General features: G+C 42.5%; 1 protein-coding gene across 1 annotated transcript in view; it reads left to right on the top strand.

Moving 5' to 3' along the window:
• LOC135467169 (RRP12-like protein) overlaps positions 1-20068 on the top strand; it is a 40032-nt gene that overhangs the window by 13880 nt on the left and 6084 nt on the right. The window contains exons 9-18 of the mRNA XM_064744935.1: positions 1403-1501; positions 6957-7160; positions 7636-7809; positions 8934-8969; positions 9746-9888; positions 11041-11162; positions 14367-14482; positions 14658-14769; positions 19025-19176; positions 20052-20065. Of these exons, the coding sequence (XP_064601005.1) occupies positions 1403-1501; positions 6957-7160; positions 7636-7809; positions 8934-8969; positions 9746-9888; positions 11041-11162; positions 14367-14482; positions 14658-14769; positions 19025-19176; positions 20052-20065 (1172 nt within the window). The remainder of the gene's footprint in view (positions 1-1402; positions 1502-6956; positions 7161-7635; positions 7810-8933; positions 8970-9745; positions 9889-11040; positions 11163-14366; positions 14483-14657; positions 14770-19024; positions 19177-20051; positions 20066-20068) is intronic.

Raw genomic sequence — 20068 nt, 5'->3', positions numbered from 1 at the left:
GGCATGCCCCTCTACAGACGGTCTGTTCCTCTACAGATGGCCTGCCCCTCTGCAGACGGTCTGTCCCTCTACAGATGGCATGCCCCTCTACTGATGGCAAGACCCTCTACAGATGGTCTGCCCCTATACAGATTGCATGCCCCTCTACAGACGGTCTGCCCCTCTACAGATGGCATGCCCCTCTACAGACAGTCTGTTCCTCTACAGATGGTCTGCCCATTTACAGATGGTCTGCCCGTTTACAGATGGTCTGCCCCTGTACAGATGGCATGTCCGTCTACAGATGGTCTGCCCCTCTACAGATGGCATGCCCCTCTACAGACGGTCTGTCCCTCTACAGATGGCATGCCCCTCTACTGATGGCAAGCCCCTCTACAGATGGTCTGCCCCTGTACAGATGGCATGCCCCTCTACAGACGGTCTGTTCCTCTACAGATGGCATGCCCCTCTACTGATGGCAAGCCCCTCTACAGATGGTCTGCCCCTGTACAGATGGCATGCCCCTCTACAGATGGTCTGCCCTCTACAGATGGCATGCCCCCTACAGATGGCATGCCCCTCTACAGACGGTCTGTTCCTCTACTGATGGCCTGCCCCTCTACAGATGGTCTGCCCCTCTACAGATGGCCTGCCCCTCTACAGATGGCATGCCCCCTACAGATGGCATGCCCCCCTACAGATGGCATGCCCCTCTACAGACGGTCTGTTCCTCTACTGATGGCCTGCCCCTCTGCAGACGGTCTGTCCCTCTACAGATGGCATGCCCCTCTACTGATGGCAAGACCCTCTACAGATGGTCTGCCCCTATACAGATTGCATGCTCCTCTACAGACGGTCTGCCCCTCTACAGATGGCATGCCCCTCTACAGTCGGTCTGTTCCTCTACAGATGGTCTGCCCGTTTACAGATGGTCTGCCCGTTTACAGATGGTCTGCCCGTTTACAGATGGTCTGCCCCTGTACAGATGGCATGTTCGTCTACAGATGGTCTGCCCCTCTACAGATGGCATGCCCCTCTACAGACGGTCTGTCCCTCTACAGATGGCATGCCCCTCTACTGATGGCAAGCCCCTCTACAGATGGTCTGCCCCTGTACAGATGGCATGCCCCTCTACAGACGGTCTGCCCCTCTACAGATGGCATGCCCCCTACAGATGGTCTGCCCCTCTACAGATGGTCTGCCCCTCTACAGACGGTCTGCCCCCGACAGATGGCATGCCAGTCTACAGATGGCATGCCCCTCTACAGATGGCATGCCCGTCTACAGATGGTCTGCCCTCTACAGATGGTCTGCCCCGCCATAGTATGGTCATCTAACCCATCACAGATATTCACCAAATCTCACATGAATGATACTTATTTCCCTTGATGAATGACGTGGTTGTCATGTGTTTTCTCCACAGATGCTGACTGCCTGTGGCATGCAAGCTCTACATGGGATGTTTTTGTCACAGCCAAGCCCCAAGAGTCTACCCGCAGAGCTGACAGCACAGATCATAACGGTATGTACATAATAGTGTGCACATATACCAGAGCTGACTGTACAGATCATAACGGTATGTACATCATCATGTGCACATATACCAGCATTGACTGTACAGATCATAATGGTATGTACATCATAGTGTGCACATATACGAGAGCTGACAGCACAGCTCATAACGGTATGTATGTCATATTGTGCACATATACCAGAGCTGACTGTACAGATCATAATGGTATGTATATCATAGTGTGCACATATACCAGAGCTGACTGTACAGATCATAATGGTATGTACATCATACTGTGCACATATACCAGAGCTGACTGTACAGATCATAATGGTATGTATATCACAGGCAGCGAAATTTGGCCTGCCGGCGAAACCCAGAAATCGGTTACGTCTTTTCCGCCTCGCCTAGCCGATCATTCGGTTACGCCACGTATGTTTATCAACCCGATCGGTTACGCTAATTGTTTACGTGGTTTATGTTTCAGGCATCATTATGGATCATTAATAAAAGTATTCAGCTCAATGTTATGTTTGTTTTTCTTTTCTATATCTAGCAGCTCATACCGTAAGGTTGGTGAACCAAAGAAAGAGAAATTTTACACTCACATGGTGTTTCAACGTTGTGTGTTGCCTGGTTGGTACTTGACTCCTGTGGCACATTTTTACGTGAAATTCCGTTATACAGGCTTATATGTTTGCAATATGCCCAGTCCAACATTAAGTACTTCCAGTAAGTGTCATTGCGGTATTGGGGAGCGAGTTTGGTATCCCTGATTACTGATAATTAACGCAGTTTCCAACGCACGTGGTGTGAGTCTTACCACAGTGATATATATATATATATATATACTCGCTACAGGGCCGGGAGAGACCTTGACGTCACAGGCCTATGCGTCACAGGCCTGTGCTCTAAATCAGAACGCAGCCGGTGAGGTCCCGTAAGGGTTCCATCAATCTGTACGGTAGACTCGACTAATTTGGGCTCAAGTAGCAGTTAAACTACATGTACATGAAAATGTAACCTTGTTTTATTTACTTGCTTGATGGTGAAAAGATAAGTCAAAATAAATAATTTGAGTATTATCTCAAAGCCTGTAAAGCATATATGAATGATTACATTTCCATGTGACCAGCACAGGCAGCTGGCTGTGGCTGAAATCGATGTTTCTATTTTTAGACGCGTTGCCATACTGGCCGCGTTGTGATTATGAAAGCTGTTCAGTCCAGTTTATCTGTAGTTACGTAATGCACACTGACTCTAAGGACGTTCTCGTTGGACAGTTGGCCTAACCGATTTTCCGGTTAGCCAAATTGAACCGCACGTAACCGTTGCGTGACCGACGGTTTCGTTCGCGCCAAATTTCGCTGCCTGATATCATAGTGTGCACATATACCAGAGCTGACTGTACAGATCATAATGGTATGTACATCATACTGTACACATATACCAGAGCTGACTGTACAGATCATAATGGTATGTATATCATAGTGTGCGCATATACCAGAGCTGACTGTACAGATCATAGTGGTATGTACATCATAGTGTGCATATATACCAGAGCTGACTGTACAGATCATAATGGTATGTACATGATCGTGTGCACATATACCAGAGCTGACTGTACAGATCATAATGGTATGTACATCATACTGCGCACATATACCAGAGCTGACTGTACAGATCATAATGGTATGTACATCATAGTGTGCACATATACCAGAGCTGACTGTACAGATCATAATGTTATGTACATCATCATGTGCACATATACCAGAGCTGACTGTACAGATCATAATGGTATGTATATCATAGTGTGCACATATACCAGAGCTGACTGTACAGATCATAGTGGTATGTACATCATACTGTGCACATATACCAGAGCTGACTGTACAGATCATAATGTTATGTACATCATCGTGTGCACATATACCAGAGCTGACTGTACAGATCATAATGGTATGTACATCATACTGTGCACATATACCAGAGCTGACTGTACAGATCATAATGTTATGTACATCATCGTGTGCACATATACCAGAGCTGACTGTACAGATCATAGTGGTATGTACATCATCATGTGCACATATACCAGAGCTGACTGTACAGATCATAGTGGTATGTACATCATATTGTGCACATATACCAGAGCTGACTGTACAGATCATAACAGTATGTACATCATCGTGTGCACATATACCAGAGCTGACTGTACAGATCATAATGTTATGTACATCATCGTGTGCACATATACCAGAGCTGACTGTAAAGATCATAATGTTATGTACAACATCGTGTGCACATATACCAGAGCTGACTGTGCAGATCATAATGTTATGTACATCATCGTGTGCACATATACCAGAGCTGACTGTACAGATGATAGGGTTGGCTGTACCTGCTAGTGACATCTATTAAATTGCATTTGACATTGATGCATTGTAGAGATCATAATGGTATGTATAGCATAGTGTGCACATATACCAGAGCTGACTGTACAGATCATAGTGGTATGCACATCATAGTGTGCATATATACCAGAGCTGACTGTACAGATGATAGGGTTGGCTGTACCTGCTAGTGACATCTATTAAATTGCATTTGACATTGATGCATTGTAGAGATCATAATGGTATGTATATCATAGTGTGCACATATACCAGAGCTGACTGTACAGATCATAGTGGTATGTACATCATAGTGTGCATATATACCAGAGCTGACTGTACAGATCATAACGGTATGTACATCATCATGTGCACATATACCAGAGCTGACTGTACAGATCATAACGGTATGTACATCATCATGTGCACATATACCAGAGCTGACTGTACAGATCATAACGGTATGTACATCATCATGTGCACATATACCAGAGCTGACTGTACAGATCATAATGGTATGTACATCATCATGTGCACATACCAGAGCTGACTGTACAGATCATAACGGTATGTACATCATCGTGTGCACATATACCAGAGCTGACTGTACAGATCATAATGGTATGTACATCATCATGTGCACATACCAGAGCTGACTGTACAGATCATAACGGTATGTACATCATCGTGTGCACATATACCAGAGCTGACTGTACAGATCATAACGGTATGTACATCATTGTGTGCACATATAGCAGAGCTGACTGTACAGATCATAATGGTATGTACTTCATAGTGTGCACATATACCAGAGCTGACTGTACAGATCATAGTGGTATGTACATCATCGTGTGCATATATACCAGCATTGACTGTACAGATCATAATGGTATGTACATCATCATGTGCACATATACCAGAGCTGACTGTACAGATCATAGTGGTATGTACATCATCATGTGCACATATACCAGAGCTGACTGTACAGATCATAACGGTATGTACATCATAGTGTGCACATATACCAGAGCTGACTGTACAGATCATAATGGTATGTACATCATCATGTGCACATACCAGAGCTGACTGTACAGATCATAACGGTATGTACATCATCGTGTGCACATATACCAGAGCTGACTGTACAGATCATAATGGTATGTACATCATCATGTGCACATACCAGAGCTGACTGTACAGATCATAACGGTATGTACATCATCGTGTGCACATATACCAGAGCTGACTGTACAGATCATAACGGTATGTACATCATTGTGTGCACATATAGCAGAGCTGACTGTACAGATCATAATGGTATGTACATCATAGTATGCACATATACCAGAGCTGACTGTACAGATGATAGGGTTGGCTATACCTACTAGTGACATCTATTAAATTGCATTTGACATTGATGCATTTGCTTCTTGTTTTGTTTTTCTAACCTACTCCTGCTTAAAGTACATCACCAGGGCTGGGCCTTCCAAAGTGCAAATAGGTTGATGCCCCCTGTATCGATTCCTTTAAAACATAGAAAACGGAAGAAAAATGGTAAAAGTTTGTGATGAATCATCAGGAAATCTGCTCCACTACGATTGAGCTACCTTTGACTTTGTGACGTCACAGTGGCACCATACATTTGCTGCAGGCATCCGATGCTTCTCTATGTGTACAACTCAGACAACAGGAGACAAATGTTATAATGTCAAAACAGCTAATTTTGAGATTTATTCCTTGCCCAGTTGTGTCTTGCGACTGCAGTAACACAATGCTGAATACTGTAACGTTGCATACAGTGCTTAAAAATTACACAGATTACGAAAATATAGTGAAAAAGCCAAACGAGAAAGAAAAGATGGCCGGATTTTTGCTCCCAAATGAAGTTGTTTAGCTCCTTGGGTGTTTGAAACAGCAGGCTGTGACACGAACTGTAGGGAGCTGCTAGCCTTTAACCAACATCGGCCATGAGGCTACTTGGCGGTGAAAATTTATGGCCTGTGGACTTCATAATCGTGCTGAATTCTCCACGGGCACTACCATAATTCCATGCACGTCCAGTTTGTGTCTGACAAACCAGACGGGAGTGCATTTGCATCATTTAAGGTGGCCGGTGTGTGAGAGAAAAATCATTCATCATATCACCCAGTTGCTATGCTGCACAGGCTTTCCCAGGATCTAATACAACTGCGGTAGCCTGCCTTTCAAAATATTTGTTGTAAAACTATGATTTTCAGGGATCTAATTAAGAGGTGTACACGTACAGAGTGGGAAGGTCTAATGCATGGATTCACCGATGCTTTGCAGAGCTTTTCAATACATAATCCTGCCAGGTATTCACGGCATGACATCACCTGACCTGGACTCAGCGGTCGACATGATAGACAGAGGGTCCAACTTTAATGTTTTTTGAAGTGGAACGATTTAACGTAATATTTTTTAAATGCAGAAATAGCATAGCATAAATATTGTATCTAGGGAACATTTGGTGTGAACATAAAGTCGTTAGGGATCCCAGTTAAGTTTTGGTATAATGAGACATCTGTTGGTACTACATGTATAAAGCATTTACATGAACTGGTAAGATAAAACCCTAACCAGATCAGTTGACTAGAGGGCAGATTTAACTGGTTTGGTCTAAGGGTGTGACCATTTACCAAGTCGCACGATGTCGTCCCTGCTCTGGTTTTACAGGCAATGCTGTAGTCTTTATATCGCATATCTGTCAGACAATGCCCGATGATGCACTGAAAGCTACAAGTACAGTTAAATTTAAATTTTATACACGTGGTGAAAAGTCTCTACGCAATGTAGTAAACTGTGTTGTGAGAGTTTTGTGATATGGCACATGCCTGGGTCAGTAGAACTTGTCCGTACTTTAGAATGGCAGTGTTGGTGTTTCCTCTGTCAGTCGGCTGTCTGCATATGAAGACAGTGTGACTGGGTGGGCTGCATGCATGCCCGGTGACCTTGACACAGTGCAGTAATTGGACATTGATGGGAATGCACCGGATCAAGTTGACCATTTGTCAGGTACTCTGTGCAAAGATGTGTATACTGTATGATTTCAGGCATTGTACGAGTATGAGCCAAGTGCTGGTGACGTACAGCCGATGAGGGCATGGCTAGCATTGATGGAGGAGGGTCATGTGAGACTGGGTCAGCTCCAGCAGACGCTCTGTGTTGGTCATCTACCCCGATTGGTCAATGCCTGCATCACCTGTCTCCTTTCACAGAAGACGGACGTCCGCAACGCCGCCACACAGGTGCTTAAGGTAAAACTGCTCCAGCTCAACAACCTTTCAGTATAAATGAAGGGTTTCTTTTTGAAGTATGGAAGTCAAGGGCTGGCTCCATGTGACTATGACAGTCTATTTGTTGTTAGTTAGCACAACATCTTGTTACATTTACTGCAATCATTTACTGACAATCACCAGTGTTGTGCCATTATGTACAACAAGGACAGTGAGTAGGCAGAAAGTACTACGCTTGTCTCTAGAGCCTGATGACCAGTTTCACCAGCAGGAATGGATGTCTTAGATATATATTGGTACCCCATATAAATGTAATTTAATGGAGGCCAAATTTAACAGAGACAAATTCAGGCTGAATCATGTGCAGTCTTTAGCTTTGAATTATGGTATTGCGTGACAAGTACAATCTTCGTAACTAGAAGTAAATGTAAGGGAAACAAGGACAGCCTGGTTATTGGAGTGGGTGGACACTTCACTCTGTAATTGTGTGTTACAGAGAGTGTTGTCTAAATGTCTGGCCCCTGCAATAGAGAGTGGGGGGTCGCTGGAGTGTTCAGATATCAGCAAGACTTGTCTCCTCAAGATCCAGACGGCCCTGGAGAAGGGACTGGGGTATCAGTACCATGCCACATGGGGTCACGTCCTGGAGGTCTTCTCTGTATGGTATACTGTGAGTATAATATCAGTATTTAAATACCCAAAGTGTTGTGTACAAATACTCTTGCCTTTGGACTGTTTGAATATGTATATAATATATGAGGGATGATGAGGAATTTTCAAACGTTAATGTGTAAAGCAATATAGGATGACTTCAATCAGCTTTATTAAATAGATAAAGAATGTATTTGATTTTTAATGTATCATTAGAATTGCTCTTCACCTAAACCATCAGGAATATAATTAGTGGGAAATAACGAGGTTTTTGTTGTACAAGGTCACGTCATTTTAAGATATGCGTTCATTTGGATTAATTACCTTGATTTTCACCCGTGTGTGTCTTGGTGCGCGGGTGTCGGAATGGATGTATGAAATGCACAATCTTTTCAGCAGGATTTGTGAAAAATAAATCTCCAATTAACAGCTAATTCAAATTTAATCCACGTTATTTTACAAAGTGATAATGATGAAAATTTTCGAGGAATTTTCATAGGTCTGAACTGCATGTAAACTGCCATTTAGTTTGGTTTTGACTGCTGCTGTTTATTTGTTTATTTATTTGATTGGTGTTTTACGCCATACTCAAGAATATTATTGTGGGAGGAAACTGAGCAAAACCCTGAAAAAAACCATGACCAGGTTGTTGGCAGACCTTCCCGTGTATGGCCAGAGAGGAACCTAGCATGAGCTGGACTTGAACTCACAGTTACAGCATTGGAGATAGGGCCCTGGGTCATTGCCCCATGCTGGCGAGCTAACCACCTCAGCCATGGAGGCCCCTGGCTGCCACTACATCCGTCGATATTTGAAGTTTGTGCTTCAGGAGATTAAATTTGTGCTTCAGGAGATTAAAGTTTGTGCTTCGACAACAGTCGAAGTTGACTTTTTGTGCTTCTAGTTGACTTTCAATAGTGGTATCACTAATAGTGTTGATAGTCTGATTAGGTTTGGACAAGCCTTTGCTTTAGTTTTTTACATTTTTTCCCCATTTGGCACATTTTGGGTTTTGCTTGGGTCACATGCTACATTTCAGGATGTGAACTACTGTATACATGTATGTTTGTGTTTTTCACGATGTTCCCCATAACTAAAAATAGGGCAGAGCAGAACATCTAATTTGCTGTTCTTTTCTTGCAGGTGCTTGGTAAACAATACTGGAAAATTATGACAAAGGTTAGTAAAATATTGATAATAATGGAAAATATTGCCATTTAATGGAGTAACAGGTTTAACTTCTGCATTTAGGAGACTTGAACTTGTTGACATGCTGGTTCTCACCATCCCTTTGTACAAGTTTGTGAAAGTGTTTTGAATGTTAAATTAGAAACTGAGATATCTGGGTGGGAGACGACTTCGTAACAGAAATATTTGTATGTGGCCATTGTTAATGTTGGGAATGTGTTTGGTATGAATGTATGAAGTGTGTATTTCGTTTCCATAGGTTGTCTCCCTTGATCTGGGGATTGATCTCAGATGTGTAACATGTATGTGACTGTCGTGTGACCGTGCTGATGGCAATTATTGTTGGCAGCACATCTGTTCACTTTAATATTGCTTTGTTGACACTGCTCCGATTGGTGTGCCTTTAGGTCTCAAAATTTTCCCAAGAAACTGTTATAAGAGATTGGAACAACTTAGATAGTGAAATGAAAATGCTACATGTGAGAATTTGGTTGAACATTTTATACCTACCTGTACACCTGAGCGAGCGTTGAGCTGAGGTATTGTGACCAATCATTGAGATCTTGACATGTATTTTAACTGTTGGTTACTATAAATAGTAAATATGTTCAGTGATTCCTTCAAAGACATGTCCTTGTATGCAGTGAAATTGTCTTTTGTGTACAATGCCTGGGTAGATGTAAAAATTTGTAGATTTTAGTTTTTAGTGCAGCTGTCTGATTCTGGTTTTACAAAACTGACAAACATATATTTATCCACATTCACAGAGCTTACAGACAATGGCTGATTTGAGAGAGACATTTAAGTTTCCTCACAAGGGTGAGGTTGACATGGCCGTGGGGAGTGCTGTGAGAAATATGGGGCCCAAGACCGTTCTGCAGATAATCCCGCTAAATATCACAGGTGATAGGTAAGATGGTTTGAGAACAATATTTACAGCTTTTTACATCCTTTTTATTTACCTGTCATTAAAGTAGTAGTATCATATGGCTTTATGGTTCACTGTATGTCGGTTTGCCCATGAACTTTTACAATAGTGATAGACATCTCACATTGTTCCAGTCCTTTATTTCCAAAAATCTTTATCTTTTGGGAAATATTTTTTCGAGATTTTGAGCCTGATTTATTAAAATGTAGAAGGGATTGTGCAGAGGATGGGTTGGGGTGCAAATTTCCTGGAAAACACTATTTTATAGTATATCTTAGGTATAGGCGTGAAGGACACCTGAGGTGTGAGTTCAAACCTGTGCTTGGATGTGGAAGGTGCAGATTCACCTACTTTCACGGGTACTTGGGGCTTAGTGACAACAAGCAGTGGACGATGGTCCTGTGGCTGATTTAGCCGTCTGACGTTTGTTGAAGATCACCAGAAAATATATGGTGTGCATATTTTTCACACATGGGGGCTACGTGTAGTTCATTAGTAATTTGTTAACATGCAGCGATTTCCCCCGGGCACTCTGGTTTCCTCCACCCATAATAGTGAATGCCATTGTATAAGTGAAAGCCTTGAGTATGGCATTTAATCAACAGTTACCGTTAAATATATAAATAAATTTTATCCAGAGGGCTGTAGTAGATTTTATAAATTTGCTTACAACAGGTGATTGCTTCGGTTTGCACCCAGCAGAATCTACGGATTCATAACTTATCAGCGCGCATGTACCTGAATTCTCTAACCAGTTCAGAAGTAGGAGTAAAAAGAATGAAGGCCTGGTGGTTAGAGACCAGTGACCCAGGAGTCTTTCTCACCAATGTGATCATTGTGAATTCAGATCTTACTCACTTCCTCTCTGGGTGTACATTGGAAGGTCTGCAAGCAACCTGTGGATGGCCGTGGGTTTCCCCTGGGCTCTGCCCAGTTTCCTCCCACCATAAGGAAGTCCGCTGTCGTATATGTGAAATGTTATATTAGTATAATGAGTATGGCTGAAAACTAAATGAAATAAATAAAAAGAAATAGACATTTCCCAGGTGAACAAGTTACATGCAAGTGAAATATAAATTTCACAAAGTATTATTGTGGTTAATCAGTGGATGAACATAATCTTTTTCATTACAGTGATAATACGGACTTCCCCAGGAGTTGGCTTTTACCTGTCCTTCATGGAAACATCCAAAATACAGAGCTCGCCTATTTCACGTCTTATTTCCTGCCATTGGCTGCTAAATTCAGGACAAAGGGTAGGAAAGAATATTGAAGTTAAGGAATTTATGGAGTCTGGGCTGTGTCTGTGCTGCTTTGTGGGAATCTTTGAGCTCACAGTTCTGATATCCAGATTGCTGTCAGGTTGTACTGAAGACTTTCATTTAAGCTGTACATTAGTGAAGCATCTGTCTTAACAATTTAAATTGTTTTGCATTGACTATCAGTGAATATGTTGTCTTTGTCTGCTCTGTCCCCTGTCGAAGAGGATGAGAGAGTAAGGGAATGACAGGTACCTGTCCGCATGTATGCCCATCCATCTGTCTTCCCGTCCACCATTGAGTATTTTGTTTCATCAACTTCTGCAGTAAGGATGAGGGAGTGTGGGAATGACAGGTATCTGTCCGCATGTATGCCCAACCATCTGTCCTTTCGTCCACCACTGAGTATTTTGTATTATCAACTTCTGCAGTAAGGATGAGGGAGTATGGGAATGACAGGTATCTGTCCGCATGTATGCCCAACCATCTGTCCTTCCATCTAACACTGAGTATTTTGTACTATCAACTTCTGCAGTAAGGATGAGGGAGTATGGGAATGACAGGTATCTGTCTGCATGTATGCCCAACCATCTGTTTTCCTGTCCACCACTGAGTATTTTTTCTCATCAACTTCTGCAGTAAGGATGAGGGAGTATGGGAATGACAGGTATCTGTCTGCATGTATGCCCAACCATCTGTCTTCCTGTCCACCACTGAGTATTTTGTATTATCAACTTCTGCGGTAAGGATGAGAGAGTATGGGAATGACAGGTGTCTGTCTGCATATAAGCCCAACCATCTGTCCTTCCATCCACCACTGAGTATTTTGTCTCATCAACTTCTGCGGTAAGGATCAGGGAGTATGGGAATGACAGGTGTCTGTCTGCATGTATGCCCAACCATCTGTCTTCCTGTCCACCACTGAGTAGTTTGTATTATCAACTTCTGCAGTAAGGATGAGAGAGTATGGGAATGACAGGTGTCTGTCTGCATATAAGCCCAACCATCTGTCCTTCCATCCACCACTGAGTATTTTGTCTCATCAACTTCTGCGGTAAGGATGAGGGAATATGGGAATGACAGGTATCTGTCTTCATGTATGCCCAACCATCTGTCCTTCCATCCACCACTGAGTATTTTGTATTATCGACTTCTGCAGTAAGGATGAGGGAGTATGGGAATGACAGGTATCTGTCTGCATGTATGCCCATCCATTTGTCCACCCGTCCACCACTGAGTATTTTGTCTCATCAACTTCTGCAGTAAGGATGAGGGAGTATGGGAATGACAGGTATCTGTCTGCATGTATGCCCAACCATCTGTCTTCCTGTCCACCACTGAGTATTTTGTATTATCAACTTCTGCAGTAAGGATGAGAGAGTATGGGAATGACAGGTGTCTGTCTGCATATAAGCCCAACCATCTGTCCTTCCATCCACCACTGAGTATTTTGTCTCATCAACTTCTGCGGTAAGGATGAGGGAGTATGGGAATGACAGGTATCTGTCCATCTGTCCTTCCGTCCACCACTGAGTATTTTGTCTCATCAACTTCTGCAGTAAGGATGAGGGAGTGTGGGATTGACAGGTATCTGTCTGCATGTATGCCCAACCATCTGTCCTTCCATCCACCACTGAGTATTTTGTATTATCAACTTCTGCAGTAAGGATGAGGGAGTATGGGAATGACAGGTATCTGTCGGCATGTATGCCCAACCATCTGTCTTCCTGTCCAACACAGCATTTTGTTTCATCAGCTTCAGCAGTAAGGATGAGGGAGTATGGGAATGACAGGTATGACATGTAAGCTCATCCATCTGTCCTTCTGTCCACCACTGAGTATTTTGTCTCAACTTACGCAGTAAGGTTGAGGGAGTATGGGAATGACAGGTATCTGTCGGCATGTATGCCCAACCATCTGTCCTCCTGTCTACCACAGTATTTTGTTTCATCAACTTCTGCAGTAAGAATGAGAGAGTGTGGGAATGACAGGTATCTGTCCGCATGTATGCCCAACCATCTGTCCTTCCATCCACCACTGAGTATTTTGTATTATCAACTTCTGCAGTAAGGATGAGGGAGTATGGGAATGACAGGTATCTGTCCGCATGTATGCCCAACCATCTGTCCTTCCATCCACCACTGAGTATTTTGTATTATCAACTTCTGCAGTAAGGATGAGGGAGTATGGGAATGACAGGTATCTGTCTGCATGTATGCCCAACCATCTGTCCTTCCATCCACCACTGAGTATTTTGTCTCATCATCTTCTGCAGTAAGGATGAGGGAGTATGGGAATGACAGGTATCTGTCCGCATGTATGCCCAACCATCTGTCCTTCCATCCACCACTGAGTATTTTGTCTCATCATCTTCTGCAGTAAGGATGAGGGAGTATGGGAATGACAGGTATCTGTCCGCATGTATGCCCATCCATCTGTCTTCCCGTCCACCGTTTTGTATTATCAAGGGGCCTCCGTGGCTCAGTTGGTTAACGTGCTAGCGCGGTGTAATGACTCAGAAGCCTCTCACCAATGCGGTCGCTGTGAGTTCAATTCCAGCTCATGCTGGCTTCCTCTCTGGCCGTAAGTGGGAAGGTCTGCCAGCAACCTGCGGATGGTCATGGGTTTTCCTCGGGCTCTGCCAGGTTTCCTCCCACCTTAATGCTGGTCGCCCTTGTTTAAGTGAAATATTCTTGAGTACGGCGTAAAACACCAATCAAATAAATAAATAAATAAATAAATAAATTGTATTATCAGCTTCTGCAGTCAGGATGTGGGAGCTTCTGAAAGTGACAGATTTTTAGAACGATGTTTCAAGAGGTCCACAACATCTTCATTTTGTATCAAGAATCATTTGACTGGCGCTGTGCTGGAAATTTGTAATCTTTGTATCTATATGTTGTGCATTTCTCTCTAATCAACTCCAATAACACTCAGCTGGTAAAGTTTATGAAACTTACCAGCGTGTAAAACTGAAGCATTGCCCTTTTCTTTGAAGCATTTGAGTTGACTCTCTGCTGTAGATGACCGCTGTTGTGACAATGACAACCACATACATGGCTGTGCTGATTGCCAGGAGCAGATCAGCTGTAGTCTTGTCTTCATGGAATTTCATTGCAGTATGTAATGTTTCCAGTTGTTTGATGATTTATGGACACAGCAGACTGTTAACTCAAACTGAAGTGTTGTTTGTCTTCACAGCAGAGGAATTGTGCAGAGTTGGTCACAGCATCCAGGCAAAGTCATACGACGCTCTGCAGTTACAGATCTGGTCCTTACTGCCACAGTTCTGTAACAAGCCCACAGATCTACCAACAGTAAGTTGCTGATCAAAGGCACCCCTCAGTCCGTAAATTCTTTTAAATTTTCGGTTTAATCACTTAAACTAAAAACGTGTGTTTCATATAAGCAAACTGCAATTATTTGACTAGAAATTTTTTTATTTCGTAATGACATTTCACTGTACTCCAGCCACAATACTTACATTTCCAGGCTTTTCCTGCCCTGGCCAAGGTACTAGGAATGGCCTTGAATGAGAGAGAAGACCTGAGGGGAGACATCATGTTGTCACTGCGCAAACTGATTCTGCAGAATCAAGAACAAGGTGTTGTACTTGTTGTGACGTGATCACAGTAGGATAAGATGAGCTTCGTTGGTGTCATTCTCTTCTCTGCTGGTTAATTTGTCGAAAGCTGAGACTATGTCCATAGCCTTAATACATGTACATGGATGCGTTAATCATTTATGGTGGGTCTGTGGTGACGCTAAGCGGTCGCCTACGCTTGTGCGCTCACTTGCGCTTTCAAACATTTGTTGAAGATGATTTGTCTTTCACCAGTATGTTGTGCATATCTTTACTTTACACGTGGACAAGTTCGGAAAATACATGTAATATAGCAAAGGTCAGTGATTTACCTGGAAATACATCTAATGTAGCAAAGGTCGGTGATTTACCTGGAAATACATGTAATATAGCAAAGGTCGGTGATTTACCAGGAAATATATGTAATGTAGCAAAGGTCGGTGATTTACCAGGAAAAACATGTAATATAGCAACGGTCAGTGATTTACCAGGAAAAACATGTAATATAGCAACGGTCAGTGATTTTCCTGGAAATACATGTAATATTGCAAAGGTCAGTGATTTACCTGGAAATACATGTAAAATAGCAGAGGTTGGTGATTTAGCTGGAAATACATGTAATATATACTAATGGAAAAAAGTAACTGTGCATCACAGAAAATGGGACAAAACAAAAGATGTTTGAAAAGTTATAAACCTAACCGTCAATAAACAATTAGCCAAGCATTTTTCATGAAATGTCATGTCACGTATCGCGCGTGGCACGTGCACTTCGTGTATAATGACATGACTCACATTCTGCATGATGTTTGACACATGAAGTTCACACACCTGATTTCGAAAATTGAAGAACTGTTGATTATTCTTTAGCCTCTAAAAGTTGTGGAAAACACGTTAACTTCAACATAAACTGTGCGTACAACATGCCACGGCTTACAGAAAATCAGCGTCTCCGCGCCGTGGGTATGCTGGAGACTGGAATGGCCCAGAATGAAGTTGCCAGACATTTTGGTGTCCATCGAAACACGATATTCTCTCTATGGCGACGTTTTCAACAGAATGGGAACACGAGAGATTTGCCCCGGTCCGGCCGTCCACGTGTGACGTCACGTCAGCAAGACAACCATATTCGGCTGACCCATCTAAGGAGTCGATTCCAGAGTTCCAGTTTGACTGCTCGGACCATTCCTGACTTACGCCCAATCAGTTTCAGGACTGTACGGAACCGACTGCGGGAGCGCAACATCCGGCCCAGACGTCCTGCCATACGTCCGATTTTGCTCCAACGTCACCGACAGGCACGTCTTGTCTGGTGCAGACAACATCTACGGTACAGGAGACAAGATTGGGATGGTGTTCTGTTCACTGACGAGTCGAGATTTCATCTGGACGGCTCAGATGGCAGGGCAAGGGTGTACAGACGTCCTGGTGAACAGTAGGCTGACACGTGCGTTGTTCAACGTCAAGCGTTTGGTGGCGGCAACGTTATGGTATGGGGAGACATCACATCTCATGGGCGCACCCAACTTGTCATTGTGAATGGCAATCTGACAGGCCTGCGATACAGGGACGAGATCATTCTGCCTCATGTGCAAGCGTTCATTCAAGGACATGGACGTAACATCACACTTCAGCAAGATAATGCCCGTCCACATGTCGCTCGTGTTGTGACGGATTTCTTGAGACAGCACAACATTCCGGTACTCCCTTGGCCAGCAGTTTCTCCTGACCTGTCCCCTATCGAGCACGCATGGGATGAAATGGAACGGCGATTACGTCAGGGCCCGAATCAGCCATTGACGTTAGCTGATTTGGGACAAATGTTGCTTCAGACATGGAACAACATTCCCCAAGCTTTCTTCACTCGCTTAGTGTCGTCTATGCGTCGTCGTGGTCAAGCCTGCATCAACGCCAGTGGTGGACACACACGATATTGAGTTTGTGAACTGACTTTTCACACCACATCTCTTCGAGGGCGTATCATGATGCCTAGTGTCAAATCATAAAGATTTCGAGATTATCCTGTCAACAGTTAAACAGTGATTAAACAGAATACCAAATATCTTAATTCATTAGAGCATGGCATAACTGCAGATGATGCACAGTTACTTTATTCCAGTAGTATAGTAAAGGTCAGTGATTTACCTGGAAATACTTGTAATATATCAAAGGTCGGTGATTTACCTGGAAATATATGTAATATAGCAAAGGTCGGTGATTTACCTGGGGCACTCGGCTTTCTTCTACGGATAAAACGGACCGTCATTGTATAATATACATAACATTCAAAATAAAATAAATAAATAATTTTTTGTTAAGGTTCAGTATTACTTCAATCTACAGTAAATGACGTAAAGTTTCGCCCATGGGTTACTGTCATTTACATCCACATCGACTGAGTTGCCAGCGAGTTGACGAAGAGGGTGATTAGTAACCTGTAAATTCACAACACGGCTATTCCAAAGAACGTATGTACAATGTACACTGCAGGCATAAAATCAACAAAAGTTACTTGGCAGTATTATCTGGTGAACAACTGTGCGCACTCATTATTCAACAAACATGTGTTCAAGTGTATTTCGCCTAAAAATGGATTTCACAAAGAAGTGTCACCAACCTCCTGCATAATTTGAGTGAAGTATGTCACTCTGTATGCGTAATATTTTGTTTTGTTACAACTGTCCTATCGCAGAAGAGTTACCTTTTCAGCATTTTGAAATTGGAAACCTCCAGTTAAATACAGAAAACATTGTCTAAGCAGGGTTTCTGACAACAGTTTAGGTTTTCTTCGATCCCTTTTCGGCTCTGCGTGTAAGTGAGGTATATCAGGAGACCAAATTTGTCAGCATTCTTATCACATTAGGAGTTCTCACAACACTGACATTGAGTCACTGGCTATACATCAAAATAAATTGCATCTTTTATGATTACAAGTATGCAAATGTGCTCTGACGTGATGTATGTGACATGTAAGGTAATTTTTTTACCTTTCTTTGGCAAAAATCACACCAGTTAGGGGTATAATAAACAGGAGCCCCATGATTGGGCTTTAAATGCAATTTGACATCATCTGCTGGTAATTTGCAGTTAAAGAAAGCTAAATTCTGTTGTAGCTTTGTACATGAAGAGCAGCTGTGCATTTTAATTAATATCTGACATGGTTAGTCATGCTCAGTCTCGAGTTTTCTCCTGAATACCCATTTACCACAACCTGGCGATCAAATAATCAAGATGCGTCTATTGTGATGTACATGTACTAAAGTCATTATGATTAAAACTGAGGAAAACATGAACTGTTAGTGGCAGGAGCACAGACTGACTGCTCAGTGAAGCGTGAGCTTGTTTATTACATCTGTGAATTGTCAATATAATATCCCCTGACCACCCCTGATGCTCTCTTGGAGTGCCCGGTCAGTGAGAACCACAATCAATACAATGAATCAAAATTTACCAAGTCTGAGGGCGAAATTTTACATCATCTACCATACTCTACCATACTCTCCCATACTAAATATCTACCATACTGATTATTACAAAGATGAAATATTTTTGAGTACGGCGTAAAAGACCAATCAAATAAATAATAAATAAATATTACAAAGATGACAGTTTTGAGGAGTTGCTGAAAGCTCATATTCCTCAAACGCTATTGGTGTGTCAATAACTGGTTCCATATTATCTCTGAATCTTTTTAGAAATGAATGAGAGTTTTTCTTTTCACCTTTGACGTACATTTTGTAGACCAATCCAGGAATGAAGGTGTGTCCGGGTTTTTATGGGATGTAGGAATAAATAACATTGTGCTTTTCATACAAAACTTTCAGAAGTTAATTAGGAATTTCTAAAATGTTGATGTAAAGAAAAATAACTATTTTTTTCTCAGCTGCAAGGCATCTATTTCTGCAGTAACACGGATCTACAACCCTCATTGATACACATGTACTGGTTAGGGAACATCAAACGAAAGGACTTGACCGAATGTACATGTATTTATACCAGATGACTAAATTTATTAGGTGAATTGCCATCATAGTCAGACAGTTTCACTGGTTATTTTTGTTTTGCGGTCGCTGTGAGTTCAAGTCCAGCTCATGCTGGCTTCCTCTCCAGTGAAGGTCAGCCAGCAACCTGCAGATGGCCGTGGGTTTCCCACCGGGCTCTGCCCCGTTTCCACCCGCCGCAATGCTGGCTGCCGTCGTATAAGTGAAATATTCTTGAGTACGGCGTAAAACACCAGTCAAATAAAACAACTAAACTGTTTTGTCATGATTTTCAGAGGACAGTCGGGCTGTATTGGCTAGATTTGCCAAGAATTACCTGCCAATCTTACTTAACCTGTATACACTGGAGGCTGAACAGACTGGAGATGTGTCAAAACCATCTGTACTAGAGACTATCAAAATATACCTGCAGATCACCAATCCAGAGGTGAGGATATATTCAGGCTTAAAGGTATCGCCCAATGAATGTTGACTGGTTAACGAAGAGAGCTATTGCCACAGTTTTGTATTCACAAAATTAACAATTTTGAGACTATTTTTGGTTGCAGTAGGACATCTATGTCTTGATCACTAACTATCACATGAAGATAATTTATGATACAAAACAAAAAACACACTGCGATGCAAATTGATATCATCCGCCATTATGAAGTTAAGGAGGCCACTTAGTAGAACATAGTCCGCGCATAAATTTCTATCCATCTTTCAAACTGGTCCGCTAAGTGTACCATGGATGCTTGTTGGGGGCCTCTCTGGCCGAGGGGTTAGCATGTCAACACGATGCAATGACCCAGAAGCCTCCCACCAATGCGGTAGCGGTGAGTTTAAGTCCATCTGTTTCTGGCTTCCTCTCTGGCCATATGTGGGAAGGTTTGGCAGCAACCTGTAGTGAATTTCTCACGGGCCCTGCCCAATTTCCTCCCACCATAATGCTGGCAGCCATTGTATAAATGAAATGTTCCTGAGCATGGCATAAAACATCAATCATATAGATAAATAAATTGATGCATGTTGTTATCAGTTTATCGCTTAAACCCCGTTTAGGCTCATACACTCACCGTGTTTGTTGACTGTCATCATAAAAATATTACCATCCATTTTATGGTGCTTTGCGACATCAAAACAATCAGCTTGGCCAAAAATAGGTAGATAGGACTTGGCCCTTATAACAGAGCAGTCACAGGGCAAGTGGAGAGTAGCTACCATGATGTATCCGTTTGTCTTCTGTATAAATGTAGTACTACAGCTCAGTTGTTTTTTGTAATATTACAATTGTTAAAATTTTGAACTTTTGCCCTCTAGCTTACGAATTCCCTGCT

This window comes from Liolophura sinensis, chromosome 6 (assembly GCF_032854445.1).
Source record: "Liolophura sinensis isolate JHLJ2023 chromosome 6, CUHK_Ljap_v2, whole genome shotgun sequence".
In the NCBI taxonomy this organism is placed as follows: domain Eukaryota; kingdom Metazoa; phylum Mollusca; class Polyplacophora; order Chitonida; family Chitonidae; genus Liolophura; species Liolophura sinensis.
The sequence above is the reverse complement of the archived record's forward strand: the minus strand, read 5'-3'. Positions and strand labels throughout refer to the sequence as shown.